The sequence below is a fragment of the Alosa alosa genome, chromosome 4 (genome assembly GCF_017589495.1).
Source record: "Alosa alosa isolate M-15738 ecotype Scorff River chromosome 4, AALO_Geno_1.1, whole genome shotgun sequence".
In the NCBI taxonomy this organism is placed as follows: domain Eukaryota; kingdom Metazoa; phylum Chordata; class Actinopteri; order Clupeiformes; family Clupeidae; genus Alosa; species Alosa alosa.
In genome coordinates, this window is record NC_063192.1 from 731923 (window position 1) to 744012 (window position 12090).

Here is a 12090-nt window from a genome sequence, read left to right on the forward strand (position 1 = left end):
TCCAAGAGTTCGAATCTGGGTTAAGATTGTACAATATTGACATCGTTGTTTACCTAAGTTTATCTTTTGTGCAGATCATATTATCAAAATCAGAATCAGCCTTATTGGCTTGGTTTGCGTAAACTAACAAGGACCCCCTCCATGAAAATCAAAGGCTACATATTCTCAGCTCACTCGTCAAAAGTCGCACCACCTTATTATTATCTGCAGGTGTGTGACTTTTTACTTACGTGCACATGGCTGCAAATTGACTTTTTAATTTATGTATTTTCTGCCTTGGGCATTTTAAAATATGAATGTATGGTGGTTAGAAGTGTAAATATCAATTAGAAACCTAAATGTATTTATAATTATTAATTTGCAAACAAATAACTGGCGTTGGATTCATCAGATTCCAAAAATAATTCCGTGGAAATGCATGGATTCCAGTTGCTGCTACTGGAAGAAACTGGAATCCATACATTTCCACTAAATTATTATTGGAATCTGATCCCTTTATCATACCTGTTCATTCTTACTTGTCGCCAACTTTTATCGTGGACTAAATTCAAGATGGCTGCAAACGCTAAACTTCGCGGAAGATACTGTCTGCATAAATCGCCTTGTAAGTAAACTACCAGTGCTTTTCAAAGTTCTCAATGTCTCGTTTTAAATGTCAGGGCCCTCGAAGTCTACCAATGAAGTGTGGAGATACATTGAGCCTCGTGTAAATGGCGTAAAACAGTGGTTTATTTGCATGGCTAGCCCGATGCCGAAGCACCACCATTGAAAAAGCTGTTGGTAGCATCGGCTAACTAGCGCCAGATTTTGGAGTGCAGGGGACAAGCCAAGATGGGCTATGAGACATACGTTCACACTCGGTATCATGTTTCAACACCCTTTAGGTCAATATCACACCGGAATTCTCCTTTAATCGATTCCGTATGACCTTTGACCCCGAGCCGTTCTAGTCAGTAAAAATTAGACTGTAAAATGAAGGAGAGAGAAGAAAACGTGCTGCCTGGATCATTGATTGGAACATTTACTTTTAAAAAACGGCCTGATGGTGTTGATAAAAAATAAAGTGTTGAAAATAAAGTCCTCTGCAATGTCTGCAGCAAGGAATTTGCATATCACCGGAGTTCATCAACTCTATAGTCGCACATCAATGCAAAGAAATAAGTGTTGACATTGAGGGGAGTGTTTATTTATTAAGTGTGCTTGCAAAGCAGCACACTTATTGTTCTTCTTAAGTTTTATTATTATTTTTCCCGTCTCCCTAATTTTTTGTCAGCCCTAGCGCCTAGGCCCTTTGAGACAGAGACACCGTTCCAACTTTAAAACGTCCGGTCAGTACCGGTGTAAGTTGGTCGCGAAGATGACGTCAGGTGGGCATGCCGTTCGTCCGCCATATTGGATTGAACAGAAAGCGAAAGTAAATTTTCACAGGTCACAAATTTGGTCCGAACGCCACGAAACTTGACGTACATTATCCTTGGACCAAGCCTCACAAATGTTAGTGGAAGGATTTTTGATTTTCAAAGCGTTTGCCCGTCACAGCCAAAACGAAATCGGGCGGGCGAAGCTTCAAACAGGAAGTCGCCCATATCTCAGGAACACTGTCACATATCGATACCAAATTTTGTATATGAACTGGGGACTCCAGTGTGAGGGTGCATAGGCAAAAAAAAAAAAAGAAATATTCCAAAAGTTTCCATCATTTGGCAAACCACCCACGGGTATTTGGTAACTCACACTATTCACCTTTTCACCATTCACCTTCTATCACAATGCCTTCCATGTATGCACAATGTCTCAGAGCAGACACAATGTCTCCAGGCAACCTTGCCCAATCATGAAATCCTTGCTCTGCCATGGGATAGTATGGACTTACAAACTGAATTAGCAAGGAGAACAGTAGCTATATATAGCTTACATAATAGAGTTGTTTTCACATTGACGGTATTCAAATTAAATTTTTCATTATTGTTACATATCATGATGGGAGAGTATTATTAAAAAATGTTACAAGTATGCAAATGCATATGTTTTACGGGCATTTAGGTTTTACTGTGTTGTTTTGTTGTAAAGACATGCAAGGCATTCTGGGCCATGTAATGAACAGTGGTCGGCAGCACTCCATAGGCTCATTGATTAATATGAATAGGTGTTTCTGTAAACCTAGGGACAATAAACAGCTATCTCTGTTACAAAAACGAGCTGGTAATCGCTCATTGAAGAGGGAACTATGATAAAAAGATTGTTTTCCTAAAAGCATGGAGTTGACTAAAGAATAAACAAGCAATGTCAGTTAATGTTAAATAGCCTACCTATCTGAACGCTTAGGTGGCAACGTTGTATTACATTTCACTAGTGTAGCCTACTTGAAATACGGTGTGAGATTCACAAGTAAGGAAGGTGCAAATATTATGTAATTTATCATGGGAAATTATTGGAAATGTTATTTCTTGTTTATTCTTGCAAACCACACACATCCATTCGAATCACACGCATTACACATTTAATACTGAAAGACTATCATTTCGTTTTATTTGATGTCGCCTAGCAACACAGCCTTCAGAGCAAAGATTCTAGAACAGGGCTTCAGAGAGACACGTTTTGAGTTTGTGGCCAAGAACCTAAAATGTCGGTTTCCATGTGCTGGCTGGTGTGTGTCCTTTATGAAAGTAAGTGTTTTATACAGTTAACGTTACAGACATAATGAGTCATGTTGTAGTGGTCAACATAAATGTGCCCCTTCTGTTATTAGAATGCTAAGCGGAGAAGCATGCTAAGCAGAGATTTAGTATCATTCATTTATTGTGTGGCTAGCTATAGGGAGGAGATGTATGTTGCTAATTGGGATTTATGTTGTTTAGCGTAATGCCATGGTCATTTGATATGAGATGCTTGCACTCGTAACTTCTTCACGTGTAACTTTAGGCTATTTTTTTACTAACAGTAATTCCGCGAAGCACTTTAGCCCTAAAAGTACAGTAGCACCTACGCCTGTGACAGCTTAAGGGAACTTGCATTGTAGGCATAACTAAGGGATGCAATAACACCACCAACAACCAAAACTAGCCTACTCATTGTCAACATGTACATGAAATGTAACGTTTCATGTGGATCAAATTAAAATGTTTTCTTTGCAAACGTAAGCATAGGCATATGGTGACAGATTAATTTATTAATGCTGCTGTGTGAATCACGGTAAGCCTTGAATGAAGTGGCCACTTCTTAATGGGACCCACTGTATGGAAGTGGGATAAGTAAAATAGAGATGTTTTAAATAAGATAAGGTTAATCAGAATGCTACGATATGCCCGCTTGACAACGGCAGAGATAGAACTGGCCTTTGGCCATAGCAACCATCCATTTAGAACGACTGGCCTTCATAGCAACCAAAGATCTGAGCTGTGTTGCAATGTGAGGCAAAGTATAGAAAGGTGATGAAACATACAGAGACAGGTCAAGAAATATAGTGCAATGTAGACAGTAGTATACAGTTGATTTACAGACGGTGGTTTAGAGTAATATGAAGTATTCCTTTATTCTGAGATAGGCTACATCAATAGGCTCTCAAAACAACCCCAGGCTCACAAAACAATCCCAAACAGACATACGGTCTTTATAGAGCAAATCCATATAGATTATTTGTCAAATAAACCAGTAAAACATAATTTGTGGGATGGAATATATAACATTCACACTCATAGCTCATATTTTTTTAAATAAATCAGTGAAAAATGATCCTGACAAACAAGTAGCTTTTTAATGCCTTGGTCATATTTCATAATTTCAATTCCTCTGTAGGTTACCTGATAGCCCAGTTTGAGAGGCGCAAGACATTGACATTATTTATTTTTGCAGCCAATCACTGCTGTCATTTTATTTTATTGATTTGATCTCAGTCATAGAAGCTAAATTCGAAGGCAGGCCAAAGGTAAAATCCAACTAATCACATTCAACCCGCAAGCCAATAGTTGAATAGCCCTCTCCTAGAGCTTTTGGGATATTGCCACTGCTCCAACACTGAAAGGCACCGTTACAATGCCTGGATCAAGCCAGGTTCAGCATAGCGTATGCCACTGTCTGCTCACGTTGCTGACCGGACCAGGGCAAGCACACTTTCGCAGTTCCCGCCGGAAATGCAGTCTAGTTTTCATTGTGTCCCCTAGGTTATATCTGTGGCCTGAAATGCCTTGTATGTGGAAAAAAAAACTCATTCCCAAAGCACTTTTGAATTTATTTCCTCAGCATATTAGGTCATATCATAGATTATTATGGCAATTATTTGAACACTGAAAATAATAATAAAAGAGTTTTTGAACTTTAATGTCACTAATGCTGATTATTCAATGATTCATTTGAATTTAAATATTTAAAATACTTTCACAGCAAAAATTATATATGCGATTAATTTAGATTAATTAATCACAGAGTATGTAATTAATTAGATTTTTTTTTAATCGATTGACAGCCCTAATATATATATATATATATATATATATATATATATATATATATATATATATATATATATATATATATATATATATATATATAATAGGCCTATATATATTTGGATGGATAGATGATGGATGGATGGAGCCTAGTTGTAGGCCTAATGTTTAATGTGAAAATAAAATTAGTAGCCTAAGAGAAATGAGGAGAAATAAGGCAAGATAAGAGTAGGCCCTAATTGGGGAGAAAAACTGAGCCTTGGCTATTTTAAGATCTTAACGTGAACTTAAAATAAGATTTGAGCTGAGACAAGGATGGATATATTCCACGGCTGGTTCCTTGAACCCATTAATCAGCAAGTTTAATTCTATTTTTTTTTTTTTTTTTTTTTTTTTTAATGTTGATCCAAAATCCTGGAAACCTTTAAGGAACATCACGTTGTTGGGCAGTGAATGAATGTGTTAAGATTGTGGTGGATCAATCAAATTGCCCTCTTAATTAAATTGTAAATATTCTGTGGTCTCAGTTCACTGTTGAATGGGTAGGCCTAGCTTCAAATTGGCGCTTTTAACAATCGCCTGTCTCAGAATATGTATAAGAGTCGGTCCAGGGCAATTCCGCGCAAAACTGTCACACCCATAACACACATAATACACAATGCCATGGTATTTAGTTGACGTTGGACGTGACAGTTTTGCGTGGTAATTGCCCCCGATTGTTTTATAAAGCTCTGTTCTCGCTGTCTAGCTTTCTCCCCTTTAAGCAATCCATGATTTGAAAATAACTTACTTATCGCTAACTTACATATCCATCCGCTTGTTTCTCGTCACGTCTCCTCTCCTCGCTCGTTTTCCCTGTCAGGCTATCAGTGAGTCTCTTCACCAAATAACTTTACTCACCGACTCGACTTTATCAGAATGCACAGATTTCACTGGCTGAGTAGCAGCAAGCGAGATGATGGTTCCTGAAGCTACTGAAGTAGGCTAAATGCTGTTATACTAAACTACGAAACATTTAGTGCAGCTTTTGAAATCTTCCGTGAAAATCTAAATTATTATGGTCCGGGTCCGGATAGGATCACGTCAAGGTCCAGACTCGGACCGCGGTCCGCCATTTGACGACCTCTGCTTTAGTGTTTTAGCAAACATCCGGACGCAGTCTTTATGAAGGTGAATATGGTCATAGAGGCTGTGGACGCCAGGTGGACGGCATTAAAGTGCATCCACTGATTATGTCTGCATTAATCTTTTGTATAGTCTAAGGGTGAAAGTCAGTCCTTTGCAAAAGGGTGGAGATTACAGGGTTCCTACACATTTTCCATTTCAAAATTCCATACTTTTTCCATACTCAAATGTTCAAACTTCTCGGTAGATTTTTCTGACCGTATTCTAGATATTGTCAATGGAGTGTTCTACTAGCATTGTGAAGAGCTGTATAATAATGTTTATTATTAACTTGTTAGCCCTCAGAAAACACTTGCCCATTGTTGGATACTTTTCGATGGGGAAGTGCTGTGTTGGAAGGTGCACTCACATTTGATACAGCATACATATGTTGGAAACTAGTGCACTGCTGGCAGAGGCCTCATAAAATCACTGTAAACAGTATTATTTGTTTGCAATAACAGTTTATCAGATAATGCAGTATCCATGTCCATGTAAAAATCAAAAAAGTCTACCAGTGTTTTAGCCGAAAATAGCCGAGCTAGGTATAGGGCACATGCATTGAACTGGGGTTTTCGATTTGGTTTTGGTACCAGGGTCCCCTTGTGGGGGAGATTTTTTTCTGAGGACCCCCATTCAATTGTATCTTGATGATGTGGACTGACATCTTAAGCTACACAACAGTAGGAATGATTTATTATGACCTGAGTGAAGTGATTAGTACTGTAGATGCAATAGTCTGGAAACACAAATATTTCTCCATACCCTTGTTTCTTTTTTCCATACTTATCCAGACCTGGAAATTACTAAAATCAAATTCCATACTTTTCCAGGTTTTCCATACTGCGTTGGAACCCTGAGATGACTATGTTTGACTGGGGGAACGTCTTAATTGCCTTCATTGCCACCCTCTGCACAGAGTCTGCCACATGCTCCTGCTGTGTCCTGAGGTCATTGGTTCCCACATGGATGATGATGTGACTGGGCTCATGACTGGGCAGATGTTTCTTGCAAAGCTGTTGGAGGACATTATCAGTTTTGGGGCTGTATTGTTTTGGGGCTGTATTGGGGATGTATTGTAAAGGCAATACATCCTGTATGGCAGGCAGTGTTGCTGGAGTAGAGGGCGTGGCAGGTGGTGGTGTTGCTGGAGTAGAGGGCGTGGCAGGCGGTGGTGTTGCTGCTGGAGTAGAGGGCGTGGCAGGCGGTGGTGTTGCAGTGTTGTGCCAGTTCACAGCTTTTCTGAACTAGTTCAAGTTCAGTTCATACATGCTCAAAGTGAACAGTTCACGTTCAAAGTTCAAAATTTTAATTCTGAACTAGTTCAAAGTTCAGTTCATTTTACTTTTTTCGTGAGATATTTAAATAAATACTTTTTTTCACACTACGAGCTAGAAATCACTATACGTTCTTTGAAGCTGCTCATTAGACATTTGCTCATGACACTGCAATTGTGGGTTTCTTACCAGGTGATGAAACTTGCAGCAGTATAGACAAGGTAGACCAGTTCTATACTTCGTGCAATGAAATCCAGCCCTCGGCGCCTCAGTAGTTGCCTGCTACTGGCGTTGCTATGCCTACCCGGGCTCTGCTGCAATTAATCACGGTAACGCGCAGCGGAAACCAGTATGCTATTCAACTATTTTCAGTCGGACACTACGTTGCCCGCAATGCATTGCGCACACATGTCAAAAACCATTTCTGTCTGGTGATACGTGATTTAAGCGGCACCAGCGAGAATACAGGAGGGAGGAACTTTCTCTCGTTGCGTTTCAAAAGAGAAAACAGATGTCACACAACAAATTCCAACGTTCATTTACAGTGATGTCTGCCGTTCATGACACATAATGTGAACTAATTCACGTTCAAGTTCTTTATTAAAAAATGTGTTGCGTTCAGTTCAACGTTCACGAAAAAATGAGCGTGTTCAATGAACGCGTTCTTTTGAACTCGTTCACGCACAACACTGCTGCTGGAGTAGAGGGCATAGCAGGCGGTGGTGCTGCTGGAGTCGAAATAAAAAGAAATAAATAGAAAAATACATCTATAATACAGACATGATAAAAATTAGTCAAGTACATAAATGCTGCACCCTTTATTCAACCAAGGTTTAAACTTCATCCCATGCACGTAAAGTTTCATGTACCCGGGCCACAGATCTCTCCATCATAACAATGTCTAGAAAAGAGTTGGCCCAATTGTTTCCTGACTGTTGATGTAAAGGTTACAAACTGAAAATAAGGTGAAGTAGGAAGTGATCAATGTGATTGGTAAGGCTGGACCAATGAATGAAGTTAGTGCCCGTTGCAATGCGTGTGTCGCAAAGTGTTGCAAATGTTTCCCAATCGAGAGTAATCAGACTCTATCTCCATGAGTTTGGATTTTTCCAGGCTACTCCAATGCTCAAAATACATGGCAATTTTAATGGACCTGGTGCTATAAACTCTGAAGTAAAACATTCCTCTGTCAAAAATAACAAGGATAAGGTGCAGTTTTCGCCCCAATTATGCTACAGGACATGCTTGGTGATGAAGACCTGGGCCTGCATGATCACTTTTGTGTCCTCAGGAATCAAGATGGGCCCACATTCAAAACACAGCTGCCAAAAAAACTCTGTTGTTGGGTACCATCAAGATGGCCACCCTGAACTTGTACCAAAGTGTGTGCAAGCACTCAAGAGATACAAGGGAACAACAGGTTACTCCTGAAGACACGCCAAGGCAGCTGGACAAGGTACAGTATTTGTCATTCATATTATTCTCTGTATTGTAATATACAGTATATGGCTGGTATGCTAATAATACAGTGGGAGAAATAAGTATTGAACATTTTTTTTCTGTAAGTATACTTACAGTGAGGCTATTTCCATGAAATTTGCACCAGACATTAGTATTAACTCAGGTAATCCACACTAAAAAAAATCCAAACATTAAAGTCCTTAAAGGAGAATTCCGGTGTGATATTGACCTAGTGTGTTGAAACATGATACCGAGTGTGAACGTATGTCTCATAGCCCATCTCGGCTTGTCCCCTGCACTCCAAAAATCTGGCTAGTTAGCCGATGCTACCAACAGCTTTTTCAATGGTGGTGCTTCGCATCGGGCTAGCCATGCAAATAAATCACTGTTTTACACCATTTACGAGGCTCAATGTATCTCCACACTTCATTGGTAGACTTCGAGGGCCCTGACATTTAAAACGAGACATTGAGAACTTTGAAAAGCACTGGTAGTTTACTTACAAGACGATTTATGCAGACAGTATCTTCACAAAGTTTAGCGTTTGCAGCCATCTTGAATTTATTCGGCGGCAGTAAGAATGAACAGGTATGATAAGAGATCAGATTCCAAAAATAATTCAGTGGAAATGCATGGATTCCAGTTTCTTCCAGTAGCAGCAACTGGAATCCATGCATTTCCACGGAATAATTTTTATTTATTTATCTTTTTTTTAAAAAAAAAAAAAATATAAAAAAATATATATATATATATATATATATATATATATATATATATATATATATATATTTTTTTTTTTTTTTTATTTATTTATTTATTTATTTATTTATTTTTAATGATTTATCTTGCACGAGAAATCCCATATTGGAGGTGTTTTTAAGAAACAGAACCCCCGTGAAAGCAGCGGGCCGGGCTCTGTATCTCCATCCACCCTAAAGCACTGTGCTGATCAGCTGTCTCCTGTGTTTATCCACATATTCAACACCTCGTTGGAGACATATATATATATATATATATATATATATATATATATATATATATATATATATATATATATATATATATATATATATATCTTATTAGTAGGACAGTCTGGGCTACCCATAGTAAACTTTAACTGATTGGTAATCATATACCAGATGTGTTTTGTAGAGATGTATAAAGTTTTATTTTTTACACTAGATATTAACATGTGTGTGATCTTCCCCTTATAGCAAACAATTCACTGTGGATAAAGCAGAATGCTATGGATCATCTTTGTTCACAAATGTTTCAACGAAGTCCAACCATCGTCTTGTATAGCTACTTTAGGTAGCAAGGTTCAAGATTCAATACTTTATTGCCATACTCATGAAATGTGGCACCTATATCATCCTTCAAAGTTTCTATTCAAGGATAGGAGATTTGTCACACATACAAATACTGTAGGTCAGTTTCAGCGCACTTACGTGACTACTTCAAGTATTAGCCTACGCACAACAGATTTTTCTTCTTTAGCCTACATAATGCATACACTTTGTAAACAAACAGCAGCTGTGACAGCGTCGATATATTCTAAGCGCCATATCTCGCCTCTCGTGAACTCTACAAGCCCCCACCCCTCACTCGACAACCACATGGAGATTCTGTAATGTGCGTGTATGTCGTTCACACATAGGTCCGTATAAGGTCCGCAGGTTAGCATCATATCTGAATCATCCGAAGGGTAGGACCTCCGTTTGACAAACCTCCGCATATACTCCGGAGGTTATATCTGAAAGCCCTTTATTGTGACTTGTGGTCAGTAAATAGTTTCACCCACACAGAGCAAAAGTTGTTAGAGACAAAAAAGAACATATGGGGAGGGGGATGATGCAGAAAGATAATGTAAATTTGAGGTGGTAATGCCACCATGACATGAAGTGAAGTGGCCTTTCCACCATGAAGTGCATTATCTTCTGATACCTGAACACCATGGAGTCTATTATCTTGTTTATACGACGGTTGCTACTTGCATTGTGTTCATTTGCTGCTATAATTCCCCATTTTGATCACTGAAAATGTTTTGATCACTAAACATGTTTTAGGTTTGTAGAACTACTCCACTCCTCACATTCTCAATTTACTGGACAATCTGCCATTACCAGTTCTAAATGGATGGTTGCTGCTAGATTCTGTTGAGCCTTAAAAAGACTTTGGAAAAGCTACCTGTACTCTAAATTGGTAATAGTCAAAGTTACAGTGGTCCTTCAACCCCTCATGTTTGATTTTCAGATTCAGACATTCCTGACTGACCTGATCTCCATTTGGGAAGAGGTGAATAAACCGGATGCAGCCCTCACAGCACACCGCTGAAAAGCAAGTTATTTTTCTGAATGAAATGCACCAGAGATATGATTTTTTTTTTAAAGTTCACAATGTTGATGTATTTCAAATTAAAATTTCATTACAATTGTATTTGTTTATTTTGCTTGTCTTTTATATAACATGTCTTATTGTGATATCACCAGTTAACATGGGCGTATATTTTTTACATATGTTACACCTGTGTTAACTTAGACTAAAAGTCCAATATATAGATAGAAATCACAAAATCATTTCAGCAGTTCGTAGTGTAGTGGTATGGAAGATGTAGTAGCCTAGCAAACTTCTTACCTGTTTTGTCAATGACATCCAAGGTTCGAATCCCAGCTAGATCTCTGGTTGTCTTGTTTTATTATTTTTTTCCCGTTCATACAGTATGTGTCGTCTTTGTGTGGATAATGCTTAAACGGACATTATTAGACATAAACTGGTGATGTTTTCAGTGATATCCATTATGTTATCTCACTTGTAAATACTTTGTGAAATTGTGACCCTCTAGCACTCCAGGGGTTGAGGCTGAACAGAACGCTATTAAGAAGTAGGCAGGGTCGTTGAATATTCACTGATTTTATGCAAATATCACCAGTTAACCTGCTCACCAGCTAAACTCGAACACCGGAAACGAGCACCCATTGCGGTAAATTTCAAACTTTTTTTTTGGCTGAAGTAGCTAGCCTAGCATGGGCCATTGAATGAATGGGGGCGGGACTTAGTCACACTCTCCAGTTATATATAATACCTCCATGATCCACACACACACAACAATCCCCCACCCAATGGGTAGTTTTTCCCCATTTGGAACAGAGCCAGTGTTGCATAGTCTGACATGTTTTCCAAGTTCTGACATATTTTAATGAGATAATAAAAAAAAGATAATAATAAAAGGAAAAAAATCTATCGCTTTTAAACCAAATCACATTGGACCTTGCATTCAGTTGCTATACACTGAAAGTATTGTGAATCAGCATTATAATACTTGTGTATGTACTTGTGTATTTCTTGTGTCTTTGGTCTGTATGCAGAATATCCTTTGTTTATCCTTGAATGGTTAGCATTCAATGGGAGTCTATCTAGACACCATTATTCCCAGGTGTGATTCTTTGTCTGTGGGAAGTGTGGGGCTTTCACACTTCCCATTGCCACGTATGGCTGCTACCATTTGGCCATGTGCAAGTTGGGGTGCTACTAATTAACGACCGTCTTGGAGTAAGAGCCCCAAGTTAGAACAACAGATCACGCCCCCCTCTGTTGTAACTTACTTAAAGCTTAGGATTCCTCATGTATATAGTTAGAGATATGGGTGACTCCTCCCATTGAAGCTTGTCTCTCCCTTGATGCTCATCATTGAAAGTTTCCTGATTGACCTTCATCCTGACTGAGAGGCCGTTTACACGACACCG

At 38.8% G+C, this 12090-nt stretch overlaps 1 protein-coding gene across 5 annotated transcripts in view; it reads left to right on the forward strand.

Moving 5' to 3' along the window:
• The window catches only part of LOC125293825 (coiled-coil domain-containing protein 42-like), a 72129-nt gene extending 61346 nt beyond the window's left edge, over positions 1 to 10783 (forward strand). For 4 of the 5 annotated variants that reach the window (XM_048241966.1, XM_048241964.1, XM_048241965.1 and 1 more), the window contains exons 6-7: positions 8178 to 8342; positions 10601 to 10783. In XM_048241966.1, coding sequence (XP_048097923.1) covers positions 8178 to 8342; positions 10601 to 10681 — 246 coding nt within the window. In that variant the 3' untranslated portion in view covers positions 10682 to 10783. The remainder of the gene's footprint in view (positions 1 to 8177; positions 8343 to 10600) is intronic. The other variant, XM_048241967.1, reaches the window with a different exon arrangement.
• The last annotated feature ends 1307 nt before the right edge of the window (positions 10784 to 12090 follow it).